This window comes from Prunus avium, chromosome 5 (genome assembly GCF_965620075.1).
Source record: "Prunus avium chromosome 5, drPruAviu1.hap1.1, whole genome shotgun sequence".
Lineage (NCBI taxonomy): Eukaryota > Viridiplantae > Streptophyta > Magnoliopsida > Rosales > Rosaceae > Prunus > Prunus avium.
This window is the reverse complement of record NC_142288.1, coordinates 10188955-10205862: the sequence shown is the minus strand read 5'-3', so window position 1 is coordinate 10205862 and position 16908 is coordinate 10188955. Positions and strand designations below refer to the sequence as shown.

Sequence of the window (16908 nt, the reverse complement as noted above, 5' to 3'; positions counted from 1 at the left end):
TTACATCTCCTACATGCCACCACGCGCCATGCAGAAGCTGGGGGGCATTTGTGGGAACCGAATTAATTCGTAACCCTAGGTCAAATAATTCCTTCCATTTGGGGATTATTTGACCTAATTGGGAATTGTTCAATTTAATTGGGGATTACCCAATTAAGTAGAATGTTACCTAATTAGGTTGAGGATTGATTTGATTCCTACGAATATTCTCAATTAATGGAGGAGTTACCTAATTAAATTAGGTATTAATTTGATTGCTACCCTGATTAGGGATTTGATTTAAATCAAATAAATCAAATCCTTAATTAGTCAAATCTCGCCAAATTGGGGAGGAATAATTCCCTTCCATCTACGGAATTATTCCTCTGAAACCCTAGCCCCCGAGACCTCTATAAAAGGATGGCCACATACAAGGGTTGGGGTACGTCTAAACTCCTACTGAAACTCTGCAGAAATTATCTCTCAGAAACCCTAGCCGCCACTCTCTCTCTCCCTTTTACACAAGGCTCCGGCCACCACTCACGGCTCCGGCCACCCGGTTTCTACCACACATACATATTCCCGTACCCTATTTTAGCTATCATTTCTCTTGAGATTGATTGAACTGACTTAGGCATCGGAGGGCCTTTGGCCAACACCCCCTGGGTGTGGTCCTCTTATTGCTATTCGTTTTGCAGGGAGAAAGAGAGGCGGAGAAGATGAAGGAATCTTTCAACCGAATATTCCTGTGGGAGGAAATTTGCTCCCACAGAAATCAATACCCATCCTTTAAATCTTCAACTCATGGAAATCAGTACCATGCTAATACCAATGTATTGTGATACGAACATGGGTATAGCAACCTTTAAAGATGTATGCTAATAACCATGCTTTGAGGGTTTGATTGGTTTGATTGTAGAGTTGACAAAGACCTTTAGATCTCCTCATACGCAAGAAGTCTTAAACGGCTAATTCTCTTAAAGGACTTTGGTTTTATGGCTGCTATTTCATTTGAAATTTTTTATTCTTTTTCCCTTTTGGATGGATTTTTTTTAAGTACTATTTTTTATTTATGTTTGTTTTTAATTATGACATGGGTTCTTTTGTGATTATAAATGGCAGCCATGGCAAAAGAGAAAAAGAGCAATAATAGAGCATCACATGATCACGAAATACAAGAGACAAATCAAACATGTATGAGTTATTTGCAATTGTAGCCAGGGCAAGAAAGAGAATGAATCAGAATAGAGCATCCGACATTACACATCCTCAGTCATCTAGACCTTAGACCAACATGATGACCCCATTGAGCCATCACATGATAATGAAATGGAAGACATGCCTCTTGAAACTAAACCATCAAATGAAGAAGGTAATTTTTTATTTTTTATTTATATATATGAGGTTTAAAATATATAATGGCTGCCACAAATATATGTAATAGGCACGTTCTTCATCTAATGGCTGCCATAAATATATATTTACTTACCTTCTAATGGCTGCCACAAATTCTTGTCTTGTCATGTTCTTCATCTCAGAGGCTATTGGTTTTTTAGTTATTGATCTACAACAGGCACGATAGTTGAAAAGCCATACATGATATACATTAACATTGCACTTGCTTATTCTTTTCTTTATTTTATTCTTGTCACATTTTTCATTGATCTCCTCATTGATTCGCTTTTCGACATAAACTTACTAGAAAATTGGTTGTAGTAGAAGTTACCTAGTACTTCAAATACCCGTACTTTTTTTGTTTTATTAGGTTCAACTGCTGGAATCAAAAAGGTAGAGGGAAGGCTAAGGGTAAAGATGGAAATAGCACTCCAATTGTAATACGTAGAGGAAGGTAATGTATAAGGCCTGCAAAGTTAGCCCTTTTTTGTGTAGATTCATTTTTATTTATTTATTTAAATTTGGTTTAAATTTTTAGGATTATAACCACTGAAGCTGTACGAACTATAGGAGTGCTTTTTTATCAGGCTATCGATGGAGCATGGCCAACATTTAAAACATTTCCATCAACTCAAATGAATTTACTGTATGATTGCTTTAACAGAACAGGATATACACACACTTGCTCAGAAGAAGAGATGAGGGAGGCATTCGAACAACATATTAAATTGCGATATTCCGATTAGATGTCCGCATTGAGAAATAGCGTTTTTAAGAAATACAAGACTACTGGTGATAGATACACTCATTTCCCATTAGGGATATCTCAAGATGTTTGGGCTAAACTAGTTGACCATTGGTTGCAGCCTACATGGCAGGTAAAAACTCAATTTAAAATAATATTGTTATGACTGGCTAGTGTATGCTTTGGTTTATTTATAGATGCCTTATATGGGTTCACTAAGTTGATATTAGGTTATGATTTACTTTTTTCATGCAGGATAAAAGTAAAAGAAACAAGTCTAATAGGGCGAAATCCACAGTTATGCATACCACAGGTTCTGTTCCAATGGAAAAGTACAGAAAAGATGAGGTAAAAATATCCATTTGGTTGTTACTTTTTGTTGACTATTTTCCTTTTGTGGTTATTTCCAAATTTGGTCCTAACAAACTTCATTGTTTAAATCTTAATAGCTTGATCGAACTGAAATTGAACTTAGTCCAATTGATTGTTTCAAAAAGTTCCATGTAAGTAAGCCTAAGAATGGAGGAGAAGAAAGTTGGCCAAGTGAAAAGGCTAAAGAACTTTTTGTACGTTGCCCCCACTTTCTTTCTTTTTTCTTTTTTTTGATTCACATGATATTTTTTTTATATCCATGTTTATATTTCTACTATTTCATTGAAGGAAAAAATGGAGAATAAAAAGTTTGTTGCAACGGAAGAGGAGAATGAAGTAGATGATTGGGATATGTACAAGGAGGTTATTGGTGGGCCAAGTCATGGTCGTATCCTTGGCTTAGGTGGTGGCTATAGTACAAAAGATGTGTACCCTCAGATAACTAAGGTTGTAATAAACGTATATGCTTAGAACGTGAAAAAGAGCATGAGAAATTAAAGGAGGAAGTGAAGGACTTGAAAAGTGTGCTGTATGAATTGAAAGATCTGGTTCAAAGTATGAGGGAAAACAACTCAAATACTTATGCACGCTCAAGACAATCTGCTTCTATGGCTCTTTTCTTCTCATTTCAATATTTTGCTCACTGTTAAATATTGTATTTGTTATTTTTATTCTCAAACCATTTATGTCTTATTAATTATTATCTTTTATTCGACAGGACAATGTAGAAAGTTGTTCAGATGCTCACCTCGAAGACAAGTAGTGCAACATCAATTTTATTTTGCTACAATATGTATTTTGAATTTCAAGGTATTGATATATTTGCGGATTGCTTATATGTTTTAAGGATGATGGGGATTGTTTAAGTTTTAACTATTTAGAATAATTTTAATTGAATGCTTAAAATTTTAGTATAGTATGGTATCGTATGATTTTTTTTATTTATTACCAATTAAATACGGATGATTAGAAAACTATTTCTAGCAAATATTATAATTTAAATTTCTTTTTATTAATTTTTTTTATAAAATAATTACATTTTTCGACCGCATTTCCCTCTCGGTAATGCATATTTCCAATAAACACTTCATCATCGGAAATACTTTTCGATAATAATTGCCTATTTCCGACAACATTCTCCACGACATAATTGGGTCAAAACAATTATATTTCCGACCACTTGTTCGTCGAAAATATTTTTCGACAGGATAAATGTGGTTGCAAATATATATTTCTGACGTAACTTGCCTATCGGAAATATTTTGTTATACTCTTTTCTGACGAGATATTATATATTTTCCACAAACTCTTTTGGTCGGTAATGATAATTGCGATGAAATCTAGCCCTCACAAATAATATATCATTGTTGGAAAAAGTATTTCTGACGACACTTATTGGTCGAAAATATGAATTCGTAAAAACAAGAAATCTCAATAAAAGAACTATTTCCGACAATCATATAAGTAATTACGACCACATGTTCGGTCGGAAATAAATATGTAGGGTCGTTTTAAAAATTCATTTCCAATAGAAATTTAAGCAGTAGCTACAAAGTATGGGCGTCGGAAATACATTATTTCCGACGAAGTGGTCGGAAATGAAGTATTTGCAACTAGCCTTTTAGTGACAACTTCCGACAAACTTTTGCCGTCGAAAAAGGTATTTCCGACTGCAAAAGGCTTTTGGCAACGACAAAATGCCCTCGCAAAAGGATTCTGTTTTGTAGTGATAATAGGTAGGATAAAAGTGTACAACTCCATACCATTGAAAATCAGTACTCAAACAAGAAGAAGAAGTTGCATTTGAATCAACAAACAAACCCTAATTGGACAATACTAGAAAAAAACCATGAATATGGAGCTCAAACCTGATTAAACTTTGAAAGCTGATCAACAACATCATTTCCAACTAGTGCCTCTCCAACAAACAAGACAAGATCTGGATTGTTAAGATTGACTAGCTTTAATAGTGCCCTCATTAATGGTTCATTATCCTGAAAGGCATAAGATTGAAACAAAAATTGCTAACTAACAGTAGCTTAGCATGTACATCATACAAACAATAAATGTTTATGTAGATGCTCAACCATTCTACTAAGAACTAGAAACACATTAACAACATTACAAATCATATTAGAACTAATACAAATAAGCAAGCAAGTAATTTTCAGAATCTTTTTTTATCAATTTATTTATCGCAATTTGTAAATGAAATGCAAAACTAAGGAAAAAAACCATAGATATATTCAAATTAATCACAAAATCGCAAAGAACTTGCTCAATGAGCTTCGAATTTCGGTGATAATCAAACCGGATCATACCAATATGATTCGGCTGACCTTGAAATGGTTGGCAAAAGAAGATGAGCCTGGAGCCACACAAGCTGTTCCACTAGTCATGAGCTCATGCATCGCCATGGTCGATGCCCTTCTTCTTCTTATTCCTCTTCAATCTAGAACATAATTGTTATTAAATAAAAGATTATAAATAAATAAAATTTAAGTCGGTTGTTTCTCAAAACTGCACCCAAAAGGGCAAAACCGTAATCCAATATAACTATTGACGACAACTGTCGATTTTTGGGTTTATTTTGGATGTGTTTATATACATTAAATAGTATATGGTTTATTTATAGTTTTATGTCTAGGAATGGGTATTTAACTAATTTTCTATAATTTTAAACATACCAAATTTATGACAGGATATTTCACTTCAATTTTGTCTTAAAACAGCAGTTACAAAATCTGGTGTACTTAATTAACTTTTAAAACTGACTTGAATAGGATTTTGAAATTTGTTTTAAACACAAAACGACACACCAATGTAACTATGTCTTAAATGGATTTTGTAATTAAATTTTTTTTTTTTACTCTCTTCCAAAACAAACTAACTTGGAATAGTATAAAATTGTTAAAAAAAAAGAATTTGTTTAAAGTTGGACTTTAATGTGTGGCAAGCAATAATCAACAACAACGCAGGCAATAAAACTGAATCAATTTAGACAAATTTGCCCTCTTTATTTATTTATTTAAAATTATAAAAGTTTTAGAGTTGGAATTTAAATTTGAAAACGTGTAGGCTTAAAAGGCACAGTCAATAAGCTATAATAAAGATAGAATGAGTATCAACCAATTTAAAGAAACTTTTCACCTTTTCAATTTTTAAAATTTTTAAAATTCGTGTACGTTTTATAAACAAAAAACGTGTGGCTGCCTTGATTTAGAATGTGTAGATGTTCCCCTTTTATTTTATTATTATTTTTTGTTTGAATTTGATAAGAAGGAAAAATAAATTGAAACTTAAAGCAACAACAAATAAGGTAAGAATAATTTTAACCTACAAAGGCTTTAGATTGTTATTTAAAATTGTGGTTTTTTTCTTTTTTTATAAAATTCTTATTCAAACTCTTTAAATATAAAAAATATATAAAAACAAAACTTTAACAGTAAAGTAAAATAAAGAGACAAATAAATAAATAAATAAAATATGTTAAGATTAAGAAAGCAAGCTTGGTATAGTGAAAGCACGTCAAAGATGCTGTCCTAGAGCCTTTGTAGCCTCCTTACGTGCAGGTAATGACGGTCTACAAGACTCGAAGATACGACCCCAATACACAGGCTTAAGGTCCGCTTTGAGCACATTCATAGTCGGATAGAAATTTCCAAGCCACAGAACCGTTGCCCAAAAATAATATGGAAAGTAGGGAATATATGAAAGTATGAGAATAGAGAAATATGATTGTTGTGTGTTGAAATGTGAAGGAGGAATGGCCTTTTATAGGCATCCAACACTCGTAACCTTCAAACACATTTAATCAGAAAAATTAAGGCAATGCATAGAAAATAAAAACTGAAAATTAAACAATTTGTAACTCCTATAATAAATAAAAGAAAACAGCCAAAAAATTAAAACAGAAAATAAAATGTTAAAATTTAAAAGCCTTTCAAATAATGACAGTTGCAAGTATGGAAGCATTTGGCGGGTTTTCATTTTTCATTAGTGGTCTATTGCTGCATTTCAGTTATATCTTCTGCTTCATCAAAATCAACTAGAATTTGTTGCTATCCAGCTCCTATTACAATCCAATCCCATATTCTTTCCTCATCAATCACCACATCACTATTGATAATTACTTTTTCAGTAATGGGGTTGAACAATTTGTATGCTTTGGAGTGTTCCCCCACCCCCAAGAAAGATGCATTTCTCACCCTTGTCATCAAGCTTTCTCCTCTTGTCATCCGGAATGTGTGCATATGCTATGCACCCAAACACCTTGAAGTGATGTACTGGTAGTTTCCTTCCACTCGAAGCTTCCTCACGCGTCATGTTTTTAACGAAAAAAGTAGGACTTCTGTTCAAAATATGAATGGACCACAACACTGCCTCTCGCAAGAATTTCTTCGGAACTCTCCCCTTAACCAGTAAGCTTCTAACCATGTTGAGAATGGTTCTATTCTTTCTTTCCGATACACCATTTTGCTGAGGTGTATATGTAGCTATAATTGCCTTATAATGCCTCTCTCAACCCAACAAATCTTCAAACTCTTTTGAACAATATTCTCCACCACGATTAGTTCGAAAAGTCTTAATGGTTCTTCCAGTTTCATTCTCAACAAGTGCTTTGAAGCTTTTAAATACATTAAAAGCCTCTGATTTTTCCTGCAAAAAATACACCCATGCTTTATGGCTAAAATCATCGATAAAAGAAACAAAGTATTTCTTTTTACCATTTGATACTAGTGTGATGGGACCACAAATGTCAAAATGCATCAACTCCAGCAAATTATGAGCTCTCCAAGCCTTTCCTTTTGGGAACTCATCATGGTGTTGTTGGCTAATAACACAATCTTCACAAACTTTGGATGGAGGAGTGATCATAGGGAGAACTATCACCATTTGCTTATGGTGGAATGTTTTTAGCCCAATAAAATTCAAGTGCCCATAATGGTAATGCCACAGCCATGTTGAGTCTTGCACCTTGGTAGAGAGACAATTCTGAATGTTATTCTGAATATGCAGTGGAAACATTCAATTTGCTATCATGTGGACTTCTACAATCAAACCCTTCTCTGGATGTTGAATTTTACAACATCTTTTTTGAATAATGATGGTATAGCCCTTCTCTTTGCAACTGACCCATGCTAATAATATTACTCTTCAATTCTGGGACTTAGAACACACTAGAAGTTGTCTGCACAATATTATTACTCAGCTGAAATTTGATATTTCCCTTTTCCCATAATAGAGGTATTATAATTGTTACCAAGCTTCACAGTCTTTTTAAAGGTTTTATCAAAATCAGAGAAAAGGGACTTATTATCGCACATATGATTGTTGCACCCAAAATCCAAATACCACAAATTCGATTTAGTGCCTGTTTGGCATTACTTATTTGGGGTAATAAGTGTGAGAAAATTTTGGAAAGCCTAGCCTGTTTGGTAAACTGTGAGAAAATCACTTATTGTTAAAAATTGCTGTGAGAGAAAGCTATAAGGGAAAGCAGCTAATGAGGTGCTTTCATTTTCTGATTATGTAGGAATTAGTTTCGAGGAGGCGCTGGGTTTAATGATTATGCGGCAATTATTTTTTATTATGCGGAAATCAATACCAACAACACTTTTAACAAAAAGTTTACCAAACGCCAAACTGCTTTCTCTCACAGCTGATTTCTCCACAGCAAATCTGACAGTGATTATTTTCACAGCACAGTAATGCCAAACTGGCCCTTAGACTCCTCTGTGTCAACAATTGCAACTTCCTTCTTCTCAAGGTACGCCATCAAGAGTAGCTCATCTTCTGTTTCTGCAAAGTTGGACTTTTCATCTTTTCTGCACATTCATACTAAAAATGGCCATTCTTGTGGCAGCGATAACAATCAATGTTTGATTTGTCAAACCTTGATTCTTGGTCAAATGATCGATGGTTATCACGCCCTCGATCTCTTCCTCTTCCATGACCTCTACTACGGCCTCTAAATGATCCACTATATGTTGAGGTGTCACCATTCAAAGCTTGCTCCTCAATGACATAACTAGTCATTCTCTACTCATGATGTGCAAGGAACTTTGCAGTTCATCGATGGACAACGCATCAATATCATGTGATTCCTCAATGGAACAAATCACATAGTCGAATTTTGTAATCATTGAGCGGAGAATGTTTTCAACTATTGTGACATCTCCCATTTTCTCACAATGGATATGCATCTTGTTTGCTACATCCAATCTCCTCCAGAAATAATCAATGACTGATTCTCCTGCCTTTTGGGAAGTGAAGCCATTGTTTATTTCGAGCTGGCCCGCAGATTTCAGGCCCAAACAGCAATTAATCCACAAATAGTAAGGTGGGGCATTTACAACTTATATTTCATTACAGAACATAATCAAACTCCAGATGCAATTTAGTGATACTTGTCATCTTTATCATGCAAGCAGCTGGCACCACTGAACTATCTACTTACACATCCACATCTTCTAGTACAATTGCATAAGAAATAAAGCTGCTGTACGAAATATGAAATTCTAAGAACATGGCTAGATTGCATTCATTCTTAAGGTGCAACTCTGACATTATTGTCATGATACATAAAGAAATACATATATTCAGGCAATACTATAAAAATTGAGAATTAAAATTATACAACACGAGAGCGATGGTAGTGACAGTGAGAGCGAGAGTGAAATGGTAAATTTAAGACCATTAAGGTCCAAATATGAAACAATTTACCAGAGTTTAAATGCCAGATGCATTACATTCTTCTAGGAGATTAAGAAGGTTATGTTCAGGGGCACTAAGAGAGGGTAAAATCATGCGATTGGTTCGTTTTTGTCTTGGTTTTGTCCCAGAATCTTCAGAATCAAGAGATCCCCCTTCCTTCATCACTGGCAAGTCACCTCTCCTTGGCACAGTTGCTGATACTCGCTCCTTCCATAGTCTCCCATCCTGAAGGTCAAAGAAGCCATATCAACATTCTATACATAACAACAATTAACAAATTTTGAGTAAATATAAACAAATTATGGCAATCTTAAGCCATTTCTACATTTATATCCACACCACTTCTACATTTATATCCAATGGTACGCATGTGATTTGCAGAAGTCAATGCTTATATACAACACACTTTATCCGATCAATCCACAGAAAATGGCAAAGACCAAAGACTTCACAGCTGCCTGTATGGCCAGAGAAACTGTTCGGTACCCTCTCTTAAATAGGCACAAAGTTTTTCTTCTAGGCACTTGTTTGTCCTACCATATGTTGGAAGCTAGTGACAAAACATCAACAGAAAAACACTCAACATGGTTCTGCCATACCAAAAGTAAATGTTTCAAGCAAACCTTACCCAGCAGCACTTAAATTAATACTACAGTTATACATCTGACATAAGGTATAGTGATCCAGATACTTAAACTACAAAATAAATGAGTATAGGTTTGCTAGGTTACAAGAAAAAAACAGGTCTTGGAACAAAATATCTTTGTGGGATTGTTTCACAGAAATCTTCTTGCGTGATTTTCAAGGACACACAGAAATATTTTCATTCTTTTCTAATTGTAAATTTCAAGAATAAAGGAATCTCCGTCTTCCATACATACATATAGTATCACGACATATTTTTGCAAGCCACATAATGTCTTAGTATCACCACATACATAGGGATCAGAGTTGGAAACTTTTATAACATTAATCAACATATCCTGAATCTAACACTGAAAAAAATTTCAACGCTCAGGCAGCCAAGGTTTTCATCCAATCCAATCAGCACAAAATAGAGACTGACTTCAATTTTACCATCAAACCTACTTGGACAACATGCAATGTCATCCAGAAGCAGCTTATTGGTAATCGTAGTTGACACAGTTAAAAAAATCAATTTCTACTTCATGCCATCCAAACCAGCTCTAGCACCCTATATTGCTAACTTATAAAGCAAAAAATTCTTTAATGGAAGTCAGGATTTTATCTTACATTAAGAATTGAAGGTTCAGGTAATGGGCACTGGATTGGTCTATCATTGTTGAGAGGCTCGATTGGATGTTCAACTGGCTTAAACTCTACTGCTACCTCAATCCCATGAGAAGCGGTGATGGGGGCAGTTGCTGAACCTGTACCCTCTGAATTTGGGGGCAATACTTCCCTCTCATCCTGCAACAGATAGCAAATTACATGAAACTCTGAATGCACGTATCAGAGCCATAAATGCCATTGCAATGTGTAGCACAATCAGCAAGCGGCCGAACTTAAATATATCAGAAAATCTGTTGCTGTTAAGGAATTCAATGTAACTCACAGAACATTGTAAATTGACTTTGCACAACCAAAGAAAAAAGGAAAAAAAGAAAGAAAAAGAGGATCAATACCAATAAGAAGAAAGCAAACCACTTAAATTAATCACAGGCCTTGATGGTAACAAAGATTTATCCCCAACCAGTCAAACAGAAATCATCGGTCATATGATTTATTCAATAAATAACAGAATAATGAAATTCAACAAACTGCTGACACAGTAGCTTTGCAAAAACCAATCAATATATTTCAAGGATCAAAGGGTTCATAACCCAAAACCAAAAGAGTCGAATTCGAAGAAATGGTATTTCAAAATAAACATATACAAAACCAAAAGAAATGGTCAGATCCTGAGAAAAGTTCCACAACAGAAGACTAAATCAAACCCCATTTCACAAATTATAGAAGCAATAAAAAAAAGTCAACCCCAGTCAAAATAAGACAATCTAAAATATCTAATAACTACCTCAAAACGACTACAGACCCAGCAAAAGGAACAACAATCAGAGGATTGCAAATAAAAGAACACATCCAAAAAAGTGCAAAATCAAACATTTTGAAGAACAAGCCAATTATTGAATATAAAAGAGAGAGCAGAAGAGAAGAGTTCTTACAATGGCACTCTGGGTACGTCGATGAGCAGCTCTGCTGACAGAGAACCTTGAGAAAATACCCACCATAGTTTTTTTCACTATAGCAAAACTAAATTCACACAAAACGGTTTTATGATATTGGCTTTATTTGTCAAACCAACTACTTTCTCTCTCCGTCTCTCTGTCTCAACTCTCTCTCTAGAGTACATACACCCAAATGATGCTCGACCACAAGGGTGTTTCAATCTTTGTTCGGAAAGATTCTAGGTAGATAAAGTGATGGAAAGAGAAAGTTCGGGTACCGTAAGATATATATTTTTTTATAAGGCAGATTAGATGAGGTTGCTTGGCGTAATGGGTTTTGTCCGGTTGGGATTTTCCTTTGTCTTGCTGTAGTTATTTGCTTTGGAGTCGGTAGATAAAAGGCGGTGAACGAGAAGAAACAAAGTGTTGGAGAATCATGAAATGGAGAAATAAACTTTTTTTTCTTTTTCACTGAAATTACAACTCAAGTGATTAAGAATATTTTTTCTGCCCGACAACAAGGAAAGTCATTCTGAACAAGAATGGGACCCAATTACCAAAGCTAACCCAAAAGCAATCATTGCCTGAGCTGCTGCCTAGAAGAAATTATAGAATAAAATTATACTACCATGTTAATCTGTGATACTCTCATTCGAAATTTGTCACTTGTCATTATTCAAAACATGTAAAGGTTTTTTTTTTTACAGTTGGACAAGAAACCCATTATTATCCTCGAAATAAAATTAAGAAAATAAAAAATCAGCAAAAGACATAACCACCCACCTTGACCCATTCTCTTACCCCGCGCATCCTCTCCCCTTGGCCACCGCCCCTCCCTCTCTCTCTTCCCTAGTCTCTCTTTCTTCCTTCCTCTCTCTCCCTCACTTTGTGGCCTTCTCACGCAGTTCAAAAAATTAACCATTGGTGGCTACCAAAGACCCATCTATATTTCTTCTTTTTGAAGGTCTCGCTCATTTTTTGACAGATTTTATCATATCTAAAAAAGGTTGAGGTGAGAGATGGGTGTTAGTGAATAAAATTGGACCCATTTTCAATGCTTTTGAGATCTTGCATGTGGTTCCATGGGTTCAAGACACCTTACAATTTTAGTGAGAGAGATAGGAGAGGAGAGGAGAGGGAGGGTTGGCAATTCAGGGTAAGGGGTTGGGTCGGGTGTGAGGTGGTTTAGACGTCTTTTTTGTCCTTTTTTGTCTTTTTCGGTTCATTTTTTCTATAGTTTTATTATGAATGTAAAAAAGAATTGTTTAATCCAACTGTAAAAACTTATATTTTTTAATATAAAAATGACACATGGCAAGTTTTGAATGGGAGTATCACAAGTTGATATGGTGATACAGTCCTATTCTATAATTTCTCGCTGCCTAGGGACGTTGTCCTTATGCTCAAGGGCGGTGCTATGCACAGGACAAGCTAGGTGCCTATCCAGCCCAAATTTTTTCAAAAAAAAAACCCCACATGTGTTGCCCATCTAGGTGGTCCCATATCTTCTCTCTCATTCTCTTTTGGCTATTAGACTTCTAGTTTTTCTCTCTCTCCTTGCTACCCGACAATAGCAAGTTTCTCCCTCTCTTTTTTTGAGGTCAAATCATCCCTCTATTGGCTACATCTTCTATTATCTTGGGTGGGCAACTTGGCAACAACATCTTCTCCTCTCCTTTTGTCAACAACAAGTATTATTCTAATTCTCTCATTTGCTATATATCTTTAATTATAGTTTTAATTTAAAATTAAGTATTCTAGGGTTTAATTAGGGATGAATTATAATTTTGGGATTTGTTGAAATTAATTAGGGCTTTGATTAGAGATGAATTATTCTAGAGTTTTGATTTGGGATTTTGTTAAAATTAAGTATTCTAGGGTTTAATTATGGATGAATTATAATTTTTTGTTTGGTATTGTTGAGATGCTATTATGAGAATTTGTTTGATTTTTTGTTGGTATGTTTGATTAAAATTCTTTCTACATATTATTCATAGGCTATGTTTTATTATGTTGAATCACAATTGGAATCCCAAGAGAACAAAGAATTTTTTGTCTTTTTTTAAGAAAAAGAATTATGGGTCATCATCTAGTTCATTGCCTTCTAGCACTTCTTTATCTACTCCAATATGTGATGAGCAAAATCTTCCTAAGTCTCCCAATGTCGAGCCTCTAGTTGAAAGAGTTGAATCTCAAAGAGTCAATGATGATCATGATTTTAATATCAATTATCTTGAGCATGATCTAGGATTACGTAATCTAATAAGCAAATATCCGGTGAATAAACAAGATAATGTGCGAAGTAAGGCTCATTATGTCCCCCCTGACTAGGTGTATCTTTTTATGTTTATTAATGAAATTCACTCGTATCGTCAAGTTTAGTATGTTAGTTTTGCCCAACCGGCTTCTAAATCCTGAAATCGCCACTGCTCATGTTAACGTCAGTGACCAATATAAATACCAAAAACAAAAAAAAAAGGAAAAAACTTCAAAAAAAATTTCTAGAAATACCTGGCAATGTTCTTCACTTCCCACACCAAAACTCCATACAAATTCCTCTCCTCATATTTCATGTAAATAGTGCTTGTCTTTACTTATCATAGGAATGCATGGGAAAGCAAAATTAAAAAGGGTAGGACAGTCACTATTAACGTGAATAATGTTTGTCCTTACTTGCCCTTCCCCTTTACCATAGCTAAATGGGTGGAAGTGCTCTAAACTCATATCCCTTAGCACCATTCTCAGCCACACACACCATCACAGTAGAAAAGACAAATGAGTATGTTTTATTTTGGGTTTTTTTTTATGAGCACTGGATTGGTTGTTGGGTTTTTTAAATTATTTTATTCTATGCAAAACAGGCTGATATTAGATGGGTTTTTTTAAAAAGAACATTAGGCTTTAAAGGTGGTGGCACAATGGTAATAAATGGGATCTTTTAAAACATGTTTTATTGGTTTGGATCCGGATCCTCTACTCTGATTTTATTTGCCATGATTTGCTTTATTTTTGTTCTCTACATGCTTAATCTAAGGAGTTTAAAATGGACACATCATCCCTAAAATAGAAACCCAATTTACTCCTAGTTAAAAATGAAAAAAAAACCTTACTTTGACTAACGCCTAAACTTAACATCCCTAGCAGTTTTTTTTTTTCCTTCTTCTTCCTTCATTGTTAATTGAGAGAGATTCTAGTCGGATTTGAAATCAAAAGGAGAAGAGATAGAAGACAAGAGAAAAAGGGGTTTTAACCATAGACGTCCCTGAACTTTGCCCCCAGTTGCAATTGGGTCCGTGAACTTTTTTTAGAGGCAATTACATCCTTTAACTCGACAAGTAGTTCCAATTGAATCATATCGTAACAGAATCCGTCGAGTTTGACCGTGTGAATGGCACGTGCTCTTGTTGTGAGGGGTATATTGGAGTTTTCACGATGGCCAGCTCTGTGTCTTGTTGTAAACCACCTCAAACTCCTTTACGATGTCGTTTATGAGGTTGATTCGCTTGGCGACGGCAAGGATGTTGAGGAAATTGATGGTGTAGGGCTGGAGGGTGGAGGACTTGGCGATTTCGTAGAGGACACTGATCTCAGAGAAATGGGCAAGAAGGCCGCTTGGAGTGTCAACTCTTGCAAGGCCGGCAATGGCATCTCATCTCTCCGTGACGACAATCTTGATACTTATTGACAGTCTCTGCTTCAATTCTCTTTTCCTTTCTTGATCCCTAAAAAATGCGAAAATGCAAAATGAAAACTTGTAATTGTTTTGTTCTTGTTTGCTTCGTTCGCAAATCAGATGGTGCGCAACCTCTTTTAGTAAACATTCAATTCCAAAATAAAGTGAAGCTCCAAGTATGTGTGAAAGTTTCTATCTTTTTAGTTATTTAAATATCCAAAATTTGATTTTGACTAATGGGTTTTGTTTTTTCTCACCAAAAAAACAAACAAAATCAGCTTGTTGTTCTCTATGTGGATTTCAAGCTTGATGAGAGCTATACACCTTGTAAGATCTCAATTCGTGCCGGGGATGGCTTACGCTTCTTGTCGAAGAACGAAGACCGATAGCTAGACGAAGAACTTCTCGATCTTCTCCATGTCGTCGGCCGTGGTTTCGAGGGTGTTGTTGGATTTGGTCACATCGACCAACGAGGAGGAGGAGGAGAGCTTGAGGGGGATGGGGGTGAATGTGGAGGAGAAGGAGAGGGTGGAGGTTCACACGCGGGATTATGTAGCGAAGGAGACTGTTGGAACTTGAAAGGACACTTTTACCCCTCATTTTGACGGACAAATTGACAAAGTTGGATGGTAGGACTCAATTGTAACTACTTGTCAAGTTAAAGGATGTAATTGCCTTTAAAAAAAAAATTCAAGGACCAATTGCAACTGGGGGTAAAGTTCAGGGACGTCTACAATTAAAAACCCAGAGAAAAACGGCATACGCATGTTTGTGTTGGACATATTTTGCAATTAGTATTTTGGCGCTCACAGTAATCAGAAGCATTTTTCCAACAACAAAAAAAAAAAAACAAAAGTAACAAAGCCTACTCCATTTAAACCCAATTTAATCGTAAGACTCAAGTAAGATAGAAAGCCACAGTATTTTTGGTGCTCAAAATATGTGGATTATTGATTGTTCTGAACCACTCAGATTGGGATTGAAAATAAAAGGGGTATTTTTCTGTGGTGGCTGAACCACTCAGATTAAGGGCCAGTTTGAGATTGCTATGCTGTGAAAATAATAGCTGTCAAATTTGTTGTGTGAGAAATCAGCTGTGAGAGAAAGTAGTTTGGCGTTTGGTAAATTGTTTGTTAAAAGTGTTGTTGGTACAATAATCAGTTTCTAAGTGTTTGGTAATTTTTTTTGTGAAAGTGTTGTGAGCTGTGTATAATGACTAAAAGGGGTATTATATTAAAATGACTTTTGTGTTAAATTTTTTGACAAAAGGAAAGCACTTTCACCTTCACTTATATATATATATATATATATATATATATATATTTTATTAAATATGTTTCCATCACACCATAAAAAGTATTTTAATTATAAAATATATAAAGTATTACGTTAAAAATTAAAAACTTGTTTCCAAATGCTCTAAACTAATGTTTCAAGTTAAATCCAATATATTCCATTAAAAATAAATATTTTGTCAAAGAAACAAAAACAGGAATGGAAAAAATAAAAACAAATAAAAACCAACAACAACAACTATTGAAGTTAAAACCCTAGAAATTAAAGAGAGAGTGAAGAATGAATTTATAGTTAAAACCCTAGAAATTAAAGAGAAGGTGGGAAGAATGAAATTGAGAAGAAATAAACATAATATGCCTCTTACTTGAGTCTTGTGGCTTCTCAGGAGTGTGCTTCAATTGATTCAACAAGAAAAAAATAATAGGAAGAATAGAAGAGATACAAGAGAAGGAAAACTCCGTGAAAGAGATGGTGAAGAAGCAAAGGGATGCGAAGGAGAAAACACATGAAGAGAAGAGATTGCGTGAAATAGATTAGGGTAT

General features: G+C 34.9%; 1 protein-coding gene across 1 annotated transcript; it reads right to left on the bottom strand.

Annotated features, from left to right (window-relative positions):
* Positions 1–9010: 9010 nt before the first annotated feature.
* LOC110752288 (cystic fibrosis transmembrane conductance regulator) lies at positions 9011–11613 on the bottom strand. The gene is made up of 3 exons (XM_021952906.2): positions 11395–11613; positions 10463–10639; positions 9011–9433 (listed from the first exon to the last, which is right to left on the bottom strand). Exons 1-3 carry the CDS (start codon positions 11458–11460, stop codon positions 9224–9226), a joined length of 453 nt encoding a protein of 150 aa, XP_021808598.1. The 5' UTR covers positions 11461–11613; the 3' UTR covers positions 9011–9223.
* Between the last annotated feature and the right edge of the window lie 5295 nt (positions 11614–16908).